Source organism: Fundulus heteroclitus, unplaced genomic scaffold (genome assembly GCF_011125445.2).
Source record: "Fundulus heteroclitus isolate FHET01 unplaced genomic scaffold, MU-UCD_Fhet_4.1 scaffold_316, whole genome shotgun sequence".
NCBI lineage: Eukaryota > Metazoa > Chordata > Actinopteri > Cyprinodontiformes > Fundulidae > Fundulus > Fundulus heteroclitus.
In genome coordinates, this window is record NW_023396726.1 from 47,501 (window position 1) to 63,439 (window position 15,939).

General features: G+C 38.2%; 1 protein-coding gene across 4 annotated transcripts in view; it reads right to left on the minus strand.

The window, feature by feature from the left end:
- Positions 1–7,291: 7,291 nt before the first annotated feature.
- The window catches only part of LOC105922633 (cytochrome c-type heme lyase), a 49,036-nt gene continuing 40,388 nt past the window's right edge, over positions 7,292–15,939 (minus strand). For 2 of the 4 annotated variants that reach the window (XM_036130255.1, XM_036130254.1), the window contains exons 6-9: positions 12,515–12,628; positions 10,127–10,246; positions 9,951–10,037; positions 7,292–9,587 (exon numbers count right to left, since the gene is read on the minus strand). In XM_036130255.1, coding sequence (XP_035986148.1) covers positions 9,389–9,587; positions 9,951–10,037; positions 10,127–10,246; positions 12,515–12,628 — 520 coding nt within the window. In that variant the 3' untranslated portion in view covers positions 7,292–9,388. The remainder of the gene's footprint in view (positions 9,588–9,950; positions 10,038–10,126; positions 10,247–12,514; positions 12,629–15,939) is intronic. The other 2 variants (XM_036130257.1, XM_036130256.1) reach the window with 1 other exon arrangement.

Genomic DNA, 15,939 nt, shown 5'->3' on the forward strand with positions numbered 1-15,939 from the left:
ATAAATAATTAAAATGAGGAGCCAATTTTAACATTAGAAACAGTAGGGTTAAGCTACTGTATTGCACCTCCTGACCTTCACAGCATTGATTAAGAAAGGGAAAAACATATTTTTATGTCTGTCCACCTTTACAGTGATTAATCTATAAATTATGTGCAGTTAGTTCAGCAAATTTTTTAGGGAAATGGTAAAAATACCAGAGAAGGGAAGCCATTTGTTACATTTACTATACTTGACTAGTTTTACAACACTATACATTTTACCTTTTCTTTCTTGAGAACTATAATTTCTGCATGTTAAGCATTTATAGTTTTATGGTGTGAAAAGGTGAGAATTGAAAAAAACAATGATGGTAACATTTGGCATTTTTTATTTACAGGAAGAAACAGAAACAAAATATGTGAGGATAAACACCTCTGTGCCAATCCTCCAAATATTTTTTAATGAAGGGGACCTGAAACCAGCCTTCTAGCTAAACAGGGCCACCATCGTCCTCCTCCTTCAGCTGCTGCCCATCCATCCAGGCCCATGGATGGCCACGGAAAATAGAGGTGCTGCTGACCCTCTACTGGCTGGCCTGTGGTGCATCCTATAGGGAAACAGCTTGCCAGAAAGATCTCTTACCTTCTTGTCCTTAAATAGAGCTAACAATGACACACAATTGATACATAGATTATATTAATTGGATAGAAGATTAAGACATATCAGCATATTACCTAAATTACAAGTTATTTTATATTTGGTAAAGGTCAAGCGGAGGAATGCTACAACAGGCACCACGCCAAGGCGAGAAACATCATTGAGCGTGTCTTTGGTGGTCTGAAGACACGGTGGCGTTCCATCTTCTTAAGGGCGCTGGAGGTCCGCCTGACGTTTGCCCCAAAAGTAATCGCCACCTGCTGCATCCTTCACAATATTAGTCAAGCAGCAGGTGACCAGCTGGAAGTGGAGGATGAGGAGGAGGTTGATCCAGAGGAGGATGACCATCCGGCGGCTGAAGACAGGGAGCGGCTCCAGCTGGCTGCATGTTTAGTGAACATGACTACACCTGACCTAATGTAGATCAGTTGGAGTCATGTTCACATGCTGCTTCATTTCATTTTTTTTCACCACCTGTAAAAATACATAAAATAATGAGTAAATTAATTTCCATTCCAACTATTTTTAATTGTAAGTTTATAGGCATTGTCTATTTGTGTAAGATCTTAATAGGAGTTATTTCTTTGTTTTAAACCATGTTAGTAACTGTAGTATATTTTCGTATATTTTCTTTCCCTCTTTCTCCTCTCAATTATTCGTGTCCTGACTCAGAATAAACTCACTTAGATAGGAAAAACATTTATAGAATTTATTTATTTATTTATTTTATATGCTGCTGTCATCCTAGGAAGACATGCACAATTTATTCCAGCAAGAATTGAGTTAATAAAGCAACACACGTCAGTCAGATAAACACAAAAACAAATAAATCATAACCAGCGGTATTATGCACACTCCTTTTTTTAATTACGCACTAACTCTGTAAACAGGCTACATAACTTACCGCTGTGAGCTCTGTTTGCGCTGTCTCAAATCAAGCTGCGGCCGCGGTGCATTCTGGGCAAGCGGACAGTCTGAAGAACGCACAAGTCTGCTCTGATGCATGCTCGATAAAGAGGGCGGGCGAGAACAACATCCGGGGAATTCGGTGCGTTCTGGATTTGGCGTTCTCGGCAATCGGAACAGTGCTCGGCATAGACATAATGAGGCTGATGACGTGTCACGAGCACACGAGAACGCTCAAGAACGCATATTGAGAAACAGCCACAGCTAATGTCACTTATGCACACACAATAGACATTATAGAAGTAGACCCCGCATTGACTGTCGCGGCGCAGGAATTAAGCCGCCATCTTTGGGACGGTCAACCTGCTACCCTATCCTGCTGATTCAAGCTGAACAGACGAATGATGCCTCCTGCACTGTGCAGCGTATTTTTGTTTGAATCGATGGACTATTTACATCCGGGCTCGAAAGATAACTTTTCACAAGTAAGATGAACAGATATTGTTTATATGTTTGATTAAAATGTGATTTGTCTAATATAAGATAAGATAAAATAGGCTTTATTCGTCTCACTGTGGAGAAATTCACTTGTCACACATCGGCTCAAAAGAAGGTGCCAAAAGGAGGAAAAGGTGCATAAGGTAGAGACATACAGGCTACACGTGGATGTTGACAGTGTCCAGGTTTTTGTGACTTAGTCTCTCCAAAATTGCATCTGCACATATATATATATATATATATATATATATATGTCCAAGTTCACATCAGACTATACAATGCTGCACTATAACTGTAACCATAACTGTAATAATTAATGTGCAATAACTAATGTGCAATACTCTAATTAATACACTGTACTACAACCCGTGCAATAATCCCGATGTAGTGACCTCTGCTGCTATCACCACCTGAACATATGTCAGTACACATGTATGTATGTATGTACAAATGTATACAATGTATATGCACATATATACGCATAGGTACGTATGTTTGTAGGCGTATAGATATATGTATATATATATAAGTATATATATATGTTTATATATATATATATAGACCACTATGTTTATAAATAAGACATCATATGCCCATTCCTATTTCTTTTTTTTTTGTATTTTTTGGTATTCTTTTTGACCCATTGTATATATGAAGATTCACTGTATATAACTGAATGCACCTTCCCTACTCTGCACCTTCTTGTATGAGCCGATGTGACGAGTAAATTTCTCCATTGTGAGATCAATAAAGACTATCTTATCTTATCTCATATATATATATATATACACATATACACACTATAGCCAGATTCCCCTGGGCAAGGCACTCTCGGTGTATGATTGTGTGCGCATTAGTGAGAGCGATTGGGTGAATGTGGCTATAGTGTACAGCGATTTGGTTGTTCAGTAAGACTGGAAAAGTGCAATATAAGTTCAGTCCATAGTGGAAGATAAGTGTTACTCTTGAGTTTAGTAAATACTGTGTGTTTTGTCTAGCAAAACTGCTGATTTCCTTCATTATCTTTGATTCTAACTGAAAAATAACAGTACAGAAGAGGATAGATTTAGATTTACATAGTCTGTATATGTAGAAGGTTTAAGTCGTACAAACTCATTGCTTAAAAACTAATTTTTTAACATTTAAAGAATGTTTTGGATTGTGCAAAACTTGTAACTGTAATTTACGACTATTTCTGTTGGTAAATATTTTTACTCCACAAAACCATTTGCTGTTTAATCAATGACGACACAAACATATAAGCATAAAAATACAAGGAAATGTTTAAGAAGCACTACCATTGAAGTATCAGATGTGCTTGTGTGAATTCTGGCTTGTTCTGGGGTGTCAGCTGGCATGCCAGTTTTAAAGAGGCTTGTCACTGATGTACAAAGGCCCGGCTAAAATCTAAAAAGCTATTCAGGTTGTTTCTTAAACCAAATCACAGCAAATGTCATCTCAAGCAATTCAAAAATTATCCAGAACATATGGGCCACCTAATACAATCATATAGTGAAATTCAAAGTTAACTCTGATCAATTTGTGTTTATCTTTTCAAATTGGTAAAACCGTTTCCATGAAACTTAGCTGATCACATTGAGTCATTGATTTTTGGAGCATCAATCTTTCTGGACAAACCCAAATGTTTATGAGTTCACAACTATGAATGATTACAGCTGTGGGTTTTAGCCTGGGTTAGAGCATCATGTGAAAAGCCTTGGGACTTGTGTTGTTTTTGTAAGATAGGTATAGCAATGCTGTTTTCATTAGTCATTAGTTTGTTGTTCCTCAGAGTATCACTATTATCCTAGCTATGGGGATCAACTATTTAACTTTGTCTTTCTCTTATATTCAACCATAAATTATTTGATTCAAACAGTATTTATGGTATTTAACTTAAAAAAGTACTGAACCAGAAGAATCAATTATTCAAAATGGTAACTATTTGAAATTTTTTTGTACAGCTCAGCATGACAGCATGAAGTTAAAATAAATTGTTCACTCTTGCCTTAAGATGAGGGCAAAACTGGTGCAAATGTGAATTTCAGTCTCGATTATTATTATTTTTTTTTTACTATTTTCAACTGATCTTATAATCTATGTGTTAAGCTCCCCAGTTGTACTGGTGAGTACCAATTTCAAAAAACGTATGCAAAATTTCTAAAGTCTCTTTTTTTTTGTAGCTCCACACCTATACATGCTTGAAATGTGAAGACTTTGCCTTTAAAACCCATCTCTCCACTGAGTACCACTCTAAAGGAGCATATTGCAAATTTCTAAAGTGCGTTTCTTTTTCTGCACTCTTATAGATGCTAGAAATGTGGTCTCTCTCTCTCTCTCTCTCTCTCTCTCTCTCTCTCTCTCTCTCTCTCTCTCTCTCTCTCTCTCTCTCTCTCTCTCTCTCTCTCTCTCTCTCTCTCTCTCTCTCTCTCTCTCTCTCTCTCTCTCTCTCTCTCTCTCTCTCTCTCTCTCTCTCTCTCTCTCTCTCAGCTTCATGCTGCTGGTGTAACCACGTACGGTTCAGCTTAGTACCTCGTTCATTGCTTCAGTTTTTAAATGCATTACCCAATAGATCAGGTTTGTAAGTGTTTTGTATGTGAAAATGGGTTTCTCCACCCATTTTCAGTAAAAAAATAAAAATTGTTTCCACAGTATGTTAGCTTGAGCATCTGCCTTGGTATTCTACAATTTCTGTTTTTATAAACCTTCAAGAGGTTTTGTAGGCTTCATCTCCAGGGGTCCGTTCTTCGTACGTCGCTAACTCAGTTAGCAGGATTTCATTGTTGACGATTAGCATGATCTTGGATCGTTTGGTTCTTCGAAAGACATCCTGCACTTGTTGTCATAGCAACATGTGCGCCAGCTTAAACCTGCTCCAGAGCAGGCTTATTTCATGTAAACAAGATTAGATCACGGCTGTATAAGCGGAGGAGATAGGGAAGTCTGCCGTAGCCGCCATGTCTATTTTTACGACAGCAACCTGTTGCGGAAGGTGCAAGAATAATTTGCTGAGTTTTTCCGAATTAATCGCGTATTGCGCAATAGACAGGATCCTTTAGCGCAGCGCAACAGTGTAATTGTAGAGAGATTTTTCTTGGTGGCTGTTATAAACAGACAAACACATCATTTAACAGTGGCTTTTAAAGAGGAAAAAGTGATGTTAGAGCCATAAATAGAAAATATTTAAGTTATTTGTATGATGGTTTGCTTTTTATTTGTATCATATTCAGTAAGAAGATTTGTTCAGGCTATTTTATTGTGAAGTTTAGTTTACTTTGAAAGGCTTGCTTCCTGTCGAGCCGTATATTGTATTAGAAAAAACTATGGATGGATTATCATGGAGCAATACAGTTTTACCGTGTAAACTGTGGATGACTTGGAAAAGGAAGATTTTCATTTTTTATAGATAAAGATTTTTTTTGTTAAAATTCCCAGTTTGCACATGTCCTTTACTTCCCGTCTCTAAGGAATGACACTGAAATTTGGATCTCTTGACATAACAAGTGCCTTTTTAAAATAAAGTGTAATAATTAAAGGCTACCATTTTGTAGAATATTCTTGTATTTCACTTTTACTTGTCCCCATGTTCTAGTGGGTCCCGTGGAGGCTCTGATATAAAAGAACAAAGTAAATATGAGATTATTAAAATGCAAAAATTCATACTGTAGAAAGTGATAGAAACATCTACCATGGACAGTATTTACGCATGCTGCTTTTTGCCAGCCCTCTCTCCTGGCTTTAACAGATTTTGAGGTGTTTTAATTAATGACTCAAATTCGGCATAACCTTCCAAGCTCTTGTTCTGCTTTGGAGAAAAACTGTGCGCGCTCTTTGGCCATGCTGAACAGCCAATAGCAGCGTTGCTGATCAATGTTTCTACTATCGATACATTTCCCCTTTTAAACAAACGCGTGAACGCGCAATTGTCTCAGATAACTCAATCCAGCCATACTAATCGTAAACAACAGGTGTGTTTGAAGAACCCACTTAGCCGGATCATGATTAGCTGGATCAAATCATCTTGGATGTGTGATTTGATATCGGATGTTTTAAGCAACGTACGAAGAAGACGTACGAAGAAAACTGGAGACCACAGTTCTGCCATTTCAGCTAACAGTTCTGTTTGTTGATCAGTTGACACAATAACTGCTGTTTATGCTGATCATTCTCTAAGTTTTTACTCATTATTTCAAATTCAACAAGTGTTTCTTCATTAGCTGTTACTTCTTCAGCCCTTTTCAGCAAGAGGTAGTGCTTCCACAGTATTTTAGCAGCAACTTAGCTTAGTTTTTCTGTTTTCAGCTGAACATTTAACTGTTTATGCTTTCTTTTCTGTTTGTACAAGTTCATCAAGTGTTACATAATTTTCTGTTCAGCCAATTTCAGCAGACGTGTGCTCCCGCAGGATTTCAGCTGCAACCAACGCTTTGCTTTTATGCAATTTACTTAGTTTCTTTCAGCCTTCAGAAGAAGGTAATGTAAACTTTATTGCAATTTAGCTACCAGTATTTCCTGTTTTAGCTTTTTCTTTCAGCTACCTTCAGCTTACTTACCCTAACCCTTATGAAAAAGTTAGTCAGCAGGACAATTCAGTTTAATTTGTCACCCAGGGTGTTCCAGTGTAGAACAAGTTTTAGAAATGTTTCCACAGAATCAGTTGGGAATCTAAGTCAGCAGGACTGAAATTATTTTCTGTTTTTGATCTCAAAAGCTCTTGCCTCAGTTGCTAAAAACTGATTGTGACATCACACTGCAGAGCATAATGGGATTACTTTGTGGACAAACATTTCACATTGTTGTGTTTACGGTGAGGCGACTGACTACAAACAGCATACTTTTGCTATTAATCTCTGAAACAATGCTGAAAAGAGGAATAAAGCACTGCTGTTGGGGTTTACGCAATACAGACTTCCAATATCCAGATGGTTGCTGGAGGGTATATTTTTCTATTCTTTTTCCAAAGTCCAGTAAAACTAGGGATAGCATGACACAATCAGAAAGAGAACAGGAAAAGCAAGACTAAAAAAGGAAAGCACTGGGAGTTTTTATATGGCCGATCTGATTTTAAGGGACACAAATGCTCTCAGAATCTTGATGGCGGTAAATGCCTGACGTCTGGGAACGATGTTCCAATATTAGCTACGCTTACAGACGAGGAATCACAAAAGCAACAGAGTGTAAAAGGAAGGCCCCAGTGAAACGTAGCGACCAAACTGCACAACATCAACTTAAACATGGGAGTAAAAGATTTCACAAAGATCTTCAGTTCAATTTCAACAGAACAAAGTGACACCACTACATTTGAGGATGCAGTTAAAGCCATGGCTGAGAGTGCATCTGCGAATAGCACAAATGACAAAGCAACATAACAATGTAACAAAAATAGAAACAATTATCATGAGAAGTGATACTGCAATACAAAATGAGCTGAGTAAGCCTGAAGGTACCAAAAGGATGTACTGTTTTTAAATACAGGAAGAATAAAAAAGTTTTAATTGGACTTTTTACTTTGAAGTATTGTACATATTTCTTGGAACAGGAAAATACAACCTTAAATACTGAGATTCCAGGGGAAATACCAGCAAAACCACTGAGGCAAATGTAGGGGGAAAATTGGTTTGTCTAGGCATCTTATTCCAAAGGAGGAAACAATCGTATTACAATTCTGAGGCTCTGAAGAAGTCTTTCACTGAAAATGATTGCCTACATGTTTGACATATCTCAATCATTAGAGGCAACATTTCAATCACATGGATACAGGTTTTCTTACATTTCAAGTCAATTAATGTCCCTATGTTCCCAACAAAAGATATCAAAACTTCTGAGTGTTTAGGCAGTTTAAAAATGTCATATGTTCTGTAGACTGCACATAATTATTTTTGCCAGACATTTAGGGATTATGAACAGCAAACAACACACCACAATCACACCAGTGCTTGCAGTTACCCCTAAAGGTGCTGCATGTTTTGTGTCTGATCCGTTAAAAGGAAAGTGTTGGTGATATGCAGATATTTGAGCAACGTGGCATTCAAAATACATTAAACAAGGAGATGTTTTGCTTGTGGACAAAGGATTTAAGGTACAAGATTTGCTTTTCTCAAGACAGGCTACAATAAAAAATTCCTGCCTTTTTTTGGTAAGCGAGCTAGCTTCTCTGCTGAAGAGATGGATACAAGGAAGGCAGCAAACACCAGAATTTATGAGGAATGCTTTAATGAAAGACTGACAAAGTAAAAGCTTCTCAGTAGAACTAGCAACCTAAGCCTCAGCCTTGTTTCCTCAAAAATGGTTTCTACTGGATGCCGTTTGGTGAGAGTAGCTAATGTATTTAAAAGCAAAAAGGGAAACGCAAAAAATAGCACATTTTCTACATGTACTAACAATATACAGATGTGTGGTTAGTTTGGCCAAAAACAGACTGAAAAATGTTTTGGCATAATCTGTCATTGTAATAATTAAAGGTTTGCCAAAATCAATAAACCAAATATGGTGGTGTTACTATTTGATTTACATATTTCAAACTTCTCACTGTCAATTAATTCAGGTGCATATGGGATACAGTGTTTTGAAAACCACCCTAGAATAATTATTATTCTAGGTTACCCATCCATCCATTTTCTAACATGTCGACCTTTGTGGGCAAGACATGTTTCTTCCCGTGTTAGGGGTAGGTTTCCTGCTGGCGCTCCGGTTTTCCCTACCACTAAAGACCTGGTCAGGTCGGCCATTAGTGGTGGTGCGCTCAGTTGCAACAGCTCAGGCTAACCTTCCACCCGATCTACGGAACTTCGTTTTATGTACTTTGTATGTATAATGAAGAAATAAAGCACCTTATCCTTCAGATGGGTCACTGGCAAGGAAAGCTTCAGGTACATCCTTCACTGTCAAAATCACCTCCTCCATCTCAAACTGTATTTTTAAAAGTTCACATTTTATATTTTTACAAAAATCACTGTATTACCTGCAAAGGTGGTGTATTAAATGCAGGAAATGTTTGTCCACATTATACTCTCATCAGCCATTGCGCAGCTAAATCGTGGAGTCATCTATACAAAGCACTATTACCGATGATATTGCACTCAAAATCAGTGCTCATGGTCCTGTGCTCTAATCCTGACCTGCGAGACAAACACTCAACTAAGATTAGATGCACACACTTTAATCACATCAACTTCAGAGAATGAAACTCAATTAACATGCATTCTTATACATTACATTTGAAAGTAATCATTACTCTTTCTCACTAAACCATGTTTTTTTTACACAGCTAAGAGCAGACATAGAACATATCCCTGTCCACACTTTGCATGTTTAAATATGACTATGACATCCACATGTGAATCTTTTAGGAGGTCCAACGCCACCAGGCCACCTTCATGCGATCCCACACAGCATCTAAAGAGTCAAAGGCAGGACGCACATCTAGGATGGAGAACTGGTAGTTTTCACGGTTCAGTTCCCCATCATAGTAGTCGATGACATAGCGCACCTCCTTCCCACAGCGGTCAACGATCCAGTCGTGGCGGTCAAAAGGGAGCTCGTAGCTATGGAGACACATTCAGTTAATGCTATGTAAAATAATTTACAAGCTGCACACTGAAGCACTTAGGATCTGTAAAATTAATTCAGAGGGAATTATTAGGGAATAGATCATATATTAGTAGTGGAAGTTTTCCCTATCAGTAATTTATATCTATTTATTTATTTATAAACATTTATTAGAGGATCAGCCCCATGAGATGAAACATCTCGTTTTCATGGGGGTCCTCAGCAACATATCCAAACAATGTAGAATGTAAAAATAAATGTGTTTTAAACCAATAAACTGGAAACATCCTTTAAATACCATAGATGAATCCTTAATCCTTAACAAAAATGAAGTGGATACATAGTAACACTGAGCTCACCCCATCCAATGGCGGACACGGGCCCTGGGAGAGTATTCTTTGGCCTTCCCACCAAACCTCTTCAACGTGGGTCCACATGGACACTCACTGTTAGAACACATTATCAGAAAAATTCAACAAACTTGTGATTCTGTCAATGTTATTTTACTGAATGGTACTGAATGATTGTCACTTACAATGCATGCAAGGCTTCCCACTTAAGGATCTCCTGCCAGGCCTGCTCATTGTTTTGATTGTGTATTTTAATAATGTTTGTCATGTCGTGGGGAGCAAGGTCATCATCCCGCCAGCGCCATCTGCAGAGCAAAATCAGATGAAAGTCGTTAAGTAATCAAATGGAAAAAAAGGCAGCAGCTGAAATTTCAGTATATTGTGGTTACAGAAAGTTGAGATATTAGTAAATAAGTACAGCAACTTGAATTCCAGAAAAGGTGGGACATTCTGCAGATGTTAAAATCTCCAGAATCTCCACTTCCAAATCATGAGTCAATGTTTTATTCACGACACAGCAGATATTACAGCCGAGAAACTGTAGATCTTTCTCCACTGAATGAGCTCATTTTAAATTTGATGTTTGCTACAGGTCTGAAAATAGTTAAAACAAGCATGTTTACCACAATGTACCATCTCCTCTTTTTTTTTTTTTTTTCAAAATTTGAAGGTGTTTTGGTGTTGAAACACAGTTCTGTTCTTGCCTTACATAAGTTTTTAGCTGCAGAAAAGTTCATGGAAGTTTTTAAGATACATTTAGTTTATTGATGTGCCAAATGTTATCTATAGGTGAGAGATCTTAACTGAAAGCAGGGCATTTCAGCACCTGGACGAAGCAATACTGTTGTTTCAATGTAAAACATTAAATTCACAAGTACTCCCTGAAATAGACGGAATCTGGAAAATAGCACATATTGCTCTATAAACCTAGCCAGCATAGGCCCTTTCAAAACAACAAGCTGCCCATACTGTGTGCACATATGCCTCCCTATATTATCAGAGATGCTAGGTTTTAATCACTGACAGCCAACATAATGTTGAAGAGCCAAGTGAAATAAAATGTTCATTAAGAACAACTGGGTTTACGCGGGGAATGGTGGCCTCAAACCACTAGAACAGCGTGCATGCATTCTGAGAAGGCTGCAAGTACCCGGTTCAATCCCCACAGACTGCCACCATAGGTCCCTGAGCAAGAAATACATTTGCCCCAGATTGCTCCTTGGGCACCATTGAGTGGAGCCCACTGCGCGCTAAAGGATAGGTCAAACAGATTTCCCCTCTGTGGGACTATATAGGGAAATCATCTTTTTTATGTGTAATCTAGCACATATTACTTTGAAGTGTTGTCTCTGCAGTCCAGACATTTAATTATTGGCATTAAGTTTTTGTCCATATTTGCCAAGAGAGTTCACCAGTGTTGTTTTGGTGGTTGTTTATATCCCACCCTCAGCTGTTGCAGACAATGCATGTGATGTCATCAGTTCAGTTGTTGCCAGGATACAGACACAACACCCCAATTCTTTTGTGGCAATATATGGTGATTTTAATCACAACTCACTCCCTGCTACACTGCCAACATTTCAACAGTTTGTCAGCTGCTCTACCAGAAAAAACAACACATTGGATTTGTTTTACACAAATGTCAAATTCCAAATCAAGACTTATGAGTAAATCAGACCACAATCTTGTTTTTCTCTGCTCAGATTATAAACCCCTTGTTAATAGCAGTGTTGTATAAAGTACTGAAATCTCGGAGTCAAGTAAAAGTATAAGTACCTCTCCAAAATATGACTTTGGTAAAAGTCCAAGTCACTGACTGAAATGTTACTTGAGTAAAAGTCTTAAAGTATCTGAAATGTCTTGTACTTAAGTATGAAAATTACTGTAAAAAATAGTTGTACTCAAGTAATGTAATAAAAAGTGTAACTGCCATCAAGAGCAGTTATGTTGTTTAAGTAAATTTCATAGTTTTAATTTGCAATAAATATGTTAAAAAACAATGTTGATTTAATTAAATCAACAATTGAGGGTAAAAATGTAAATTTGGAATATCTGTTAACTTTCCAGGGTGGAACCAATGTTCAGTGTGTTGTTTCTGGTCGGATCGATGGTTTAAATACACGCTAGATTCGGTAGAGGGCAGCACGCTGGATTTTTCCCTGTCCATGACATTTGCGAGGAAGATTTTTGGTTAGTACATTCCTGAAGAAGATGGTGCTGTAAGATGCATTTTTATTAACCCCTTCAACTTAATGCGGCCAATGAGGTAAACAAAGTTTATTTTGTGTTTCTATAAAGGAATATGTTTGTTTGTGATATCTGTTAAGTTAATTAGTAACATGTCTCTAAATGTTACACAAGGGTGTCAACCTACTAATTCAAAAAAGTTTATATTGTTACAATTACTCTGTTTATTCTCCATGAGAATGCCTTATTGTATGTTGGTTATTCTATGTTTTTGTACAGTTCTCACGGCATAATTGATGACACCTGTGTCTGATTAAATGCCAGTAAACGCAAAGAACGCCTTGTGTCCATTATTCGAATTGGAGGGAGTTACAGTGAGAACTCACCCTGCTCGACATGAGGTGAGGAGCTGACAAGCTGATCCTGACATCTCCTGAACAGCAAAGAAGATCCACCGCACTCCAGCATCATAAAGATAAGACTGACAATACACCAGTAACCTAAGCAGCAAGCAGTTTGAAGTTTTACATGGATGATCCAACAAGATAAATTTAAAACAAGTTAAATTTAAAGAAGCGGATCAACTTCTCTAATTACTTTAAAGGACACTGCAAGTACTGAAAATATTAAGTAATCTGGTGTGCTGTGTCATTATCAGTTTAAGGTGCTTTCCATTTATGCTTTATGAATGAAGTAATTTTACATATTTGTGTATGTGAATGCTAAGGGTGTTGGAGAACTAAATGTTCAGGCATGTTGTATTGGTTGTATCTCGACAGTTTATCATGCAATTTAAAGTAGTAATCATTTAGATATTTTCCTAAGGTTGTGGTCCCTTTGACAAAAAGAAAAACGAACAAAAGAAAGTGTTTTATTGTTGAAAGGTATTACACACTTAAATATTTCAACAAGTTTATCTGAAGCAAAGTTAGGTTTATAGCTATTATCTTTCCAGTTGTTTGAGTTGATCCCTTTTTGAATCTGTTAAGGATACAGCTGGAATCAATTTAATTTATTTGTTTGTTTTGGCAAACAATTAAGTAAACGCTGCAGAATGGAGCAAATCACTGAAACAAAAAATGGTGATTTACTCAATGAAGGTAATACTGCAGACCTACAACAGTTAGCAGAAAGAGAAGAGGAGCCATGAAGAGGTCAGAGGAGTCGAAAGCTCACCGAAAAGGCACAATAATTGCATGAAAACAAATTAAAAAAACTACATCATCGTTTTACCATTGTTTACAACAAATGGAAAGTGATTGTTAAGCAAGCTAAGAAAGTGATACAGGGATCTCCCTCTATTGAAGTTGTGCAGGAGTTAAAGAACAAAATAAGTGGTGCTTTAGCAGATGTTAGACACAGTTATGAAGGTTTGCGCAAATGTGCTCCTCCAGACAGTGAGACCCGTCGCAGAGTTGACACCTGTGATGCTGTTACCAAAGTAATCTTGGAAAATGCATCCACCTATCTATGCAGTAAGGAAAAAATGGATGTTCAGACAGTGGATTTTGTCTGGCCTAATTCAAGCTCTGTGTTTTCATCTTCAGCTTCAGAAGGCACAAGTAAAAGCTCTGTAGGAAGTTCAAGCTCTGCAAGCAGTACAAGCATAAAGTCAAGACAGTCAAGTCGTTCCTCCATTAAGAGACAGGAGGCTGCAGCAGAGCTGGCTGCCACGCAAGCTGCTTTGAAGGTCCTGCAAGAGATAGAATGTGAACAATTAGAGCTTGAAAACCTTGAGGAAGACGATAGAAAGAGAACTGCATTACAAGAGAAAGAAAATGTGGCAAGAAAGAAGGCACTGGAAGAGAAGCGCAGGCAAATAGAGCCTAAAGACTGTTAAGAAGTTAAGTGCAGCAAAGGCACGGCTGCAAGTTTATGAGCAAGAAGCAAGCTCTGACGAGGAGATAACAGAGTTACTTCATAACCATGCAGCTGAGCAACATAGACCATCAAGTGTTAAGGGAAAATCATGTGACCATCCGGTGACAAATCCAACAGACAATGCCACAGTCCTTGCTGAAGCAATAGCGGAGTCTATTAAATTAAGCCGTCTCCCAGTACATGAACCTTCTGTGTTTAATGGAGACCCTCTAAGATACAAGGATTGGAAGATGTCATTTCAAGCTCTAATAGGCAGAAAAAACATCCCAGTAAATGAAAAGATCTATTACCTTCGTAAATATGTGGGTGGACCCGCCAGAAAAGCCATTGAGAGTTATTTCCTATTAGGAACGGATGCAGCTTATGATTCAGCATGGTCTCTTTTGGAAGAAAGATTTGGAAGCTCGTTTGTAATAGCCAAAGCTTTCAAGGATAAGCTTGCATCCTGGCCTAAAATGGGACCCAAAGACAGTGTGGAGCTGAGGGATTTTTCAGACTTTCTTAGGGGCTGCCAGGCTGCAATGTCCCAGATCAAAGGCCTTGAAGTATTGAATGACTGCGATGAAAATCAGAAACTCCTCACAAAGCTTCCTGACTGGCTGGTAGCCAGTTGGAACAGAAAGGTGATTGAGATAGAAGAAACCTGTAACATGTTTCCTACATTCAATCAGTTTGTGGACTTCATCACAAGAGAAGCGAAAATAGCTTGCAATCCTGTAACTTCGCTCCATGCACTGAAGTCTAGTGATGTTGAAAAGGCCAAGACAACAAAGACACGAAACGTTGGTGCTAAGTCTGAAGTTTGTTCAAACAAAAAAATTATGTTTTGGATGTTTACAACCAGGGCATCAGTCAAGGAGCTGCAAAAGAAGAAGTCTTTGTGAAACATGTAAAGGAAAACACCGAACGTGTTTCCATGAAGATCGCAAAATAACAAACAGAAAGAAATGCAGTAATGAGCATAAGGAGAATATAACAAACTCTGAACAGGCCAAGTCATCTGAAAGAGCAGAGCGCAGACACACAACTGAACCATCAAATGAAGTTACATCAAACAGAATAGTGCAAGGTATGGACAACATGTACTCCTCTACAGTTGTTCCAGTGTGGTTATCTACATCAAGTAACCCTGAGAATGAAATTCTCGTATATGCACTACTTGATAACCAAAGCGACACTACATTCATCATGCAAGATAAAGCAGAAGCTCTAGAAACAAAGGGGAACCTGTGCAGTTAAAACTCTCTACACTTTCATCCAGAAACACAATCATCCCAAGTCAGAGGATAGTTGGATTGCAGGTGAGAGGTTTCTACTCATCAAAGAAAATGTATCTCCCTGTAACCTATTCAAGAGAGTTCATTCCTGCCAACCTAAGGCATATCCCCACACCAAAGACAGCTTGAGCATGGCCACACCTAGAGCATCTGGCTGAGGAGATCGCTCCATTGATTGAGTGTGATGTAGGACTGCTCATAGGTTACAACTGTCCACAGGCTTTGCTACTCCGAAAAGTGGTACCAGGTAAAGACAATGAGCCATTTGCTCAAAAAACGGATCTTGGGTGGAGTATAATCGGCTGTGTTAGCCCATGTGTCGATTATGATGATGCAATTGGAAGCAGCCATAAGATCATCATGAAGTCCGTGAAGCCTCATCTGCAGACATCTAAACAGCTCACAAATGAAGTAAAATACATTTGCCGAACTCAAGTCAAGGAGTTTATTTCCCCACCAGATGTGCTAAAGATGCTTGAGTCTGACTTCAGTGAGAGAAGAGTTGAAGATGCAAAGTTATCTCAGGAAGATTTACGCTTCATCACCATAATGGAAGAAGGTATCAACATTAAAGCAGATGGACACTGTGAAATGCCACTTCCTTTCAAGAAAGATCGACCAAAGCTCCCAGATAATAAGGTATGTGCAGTTCA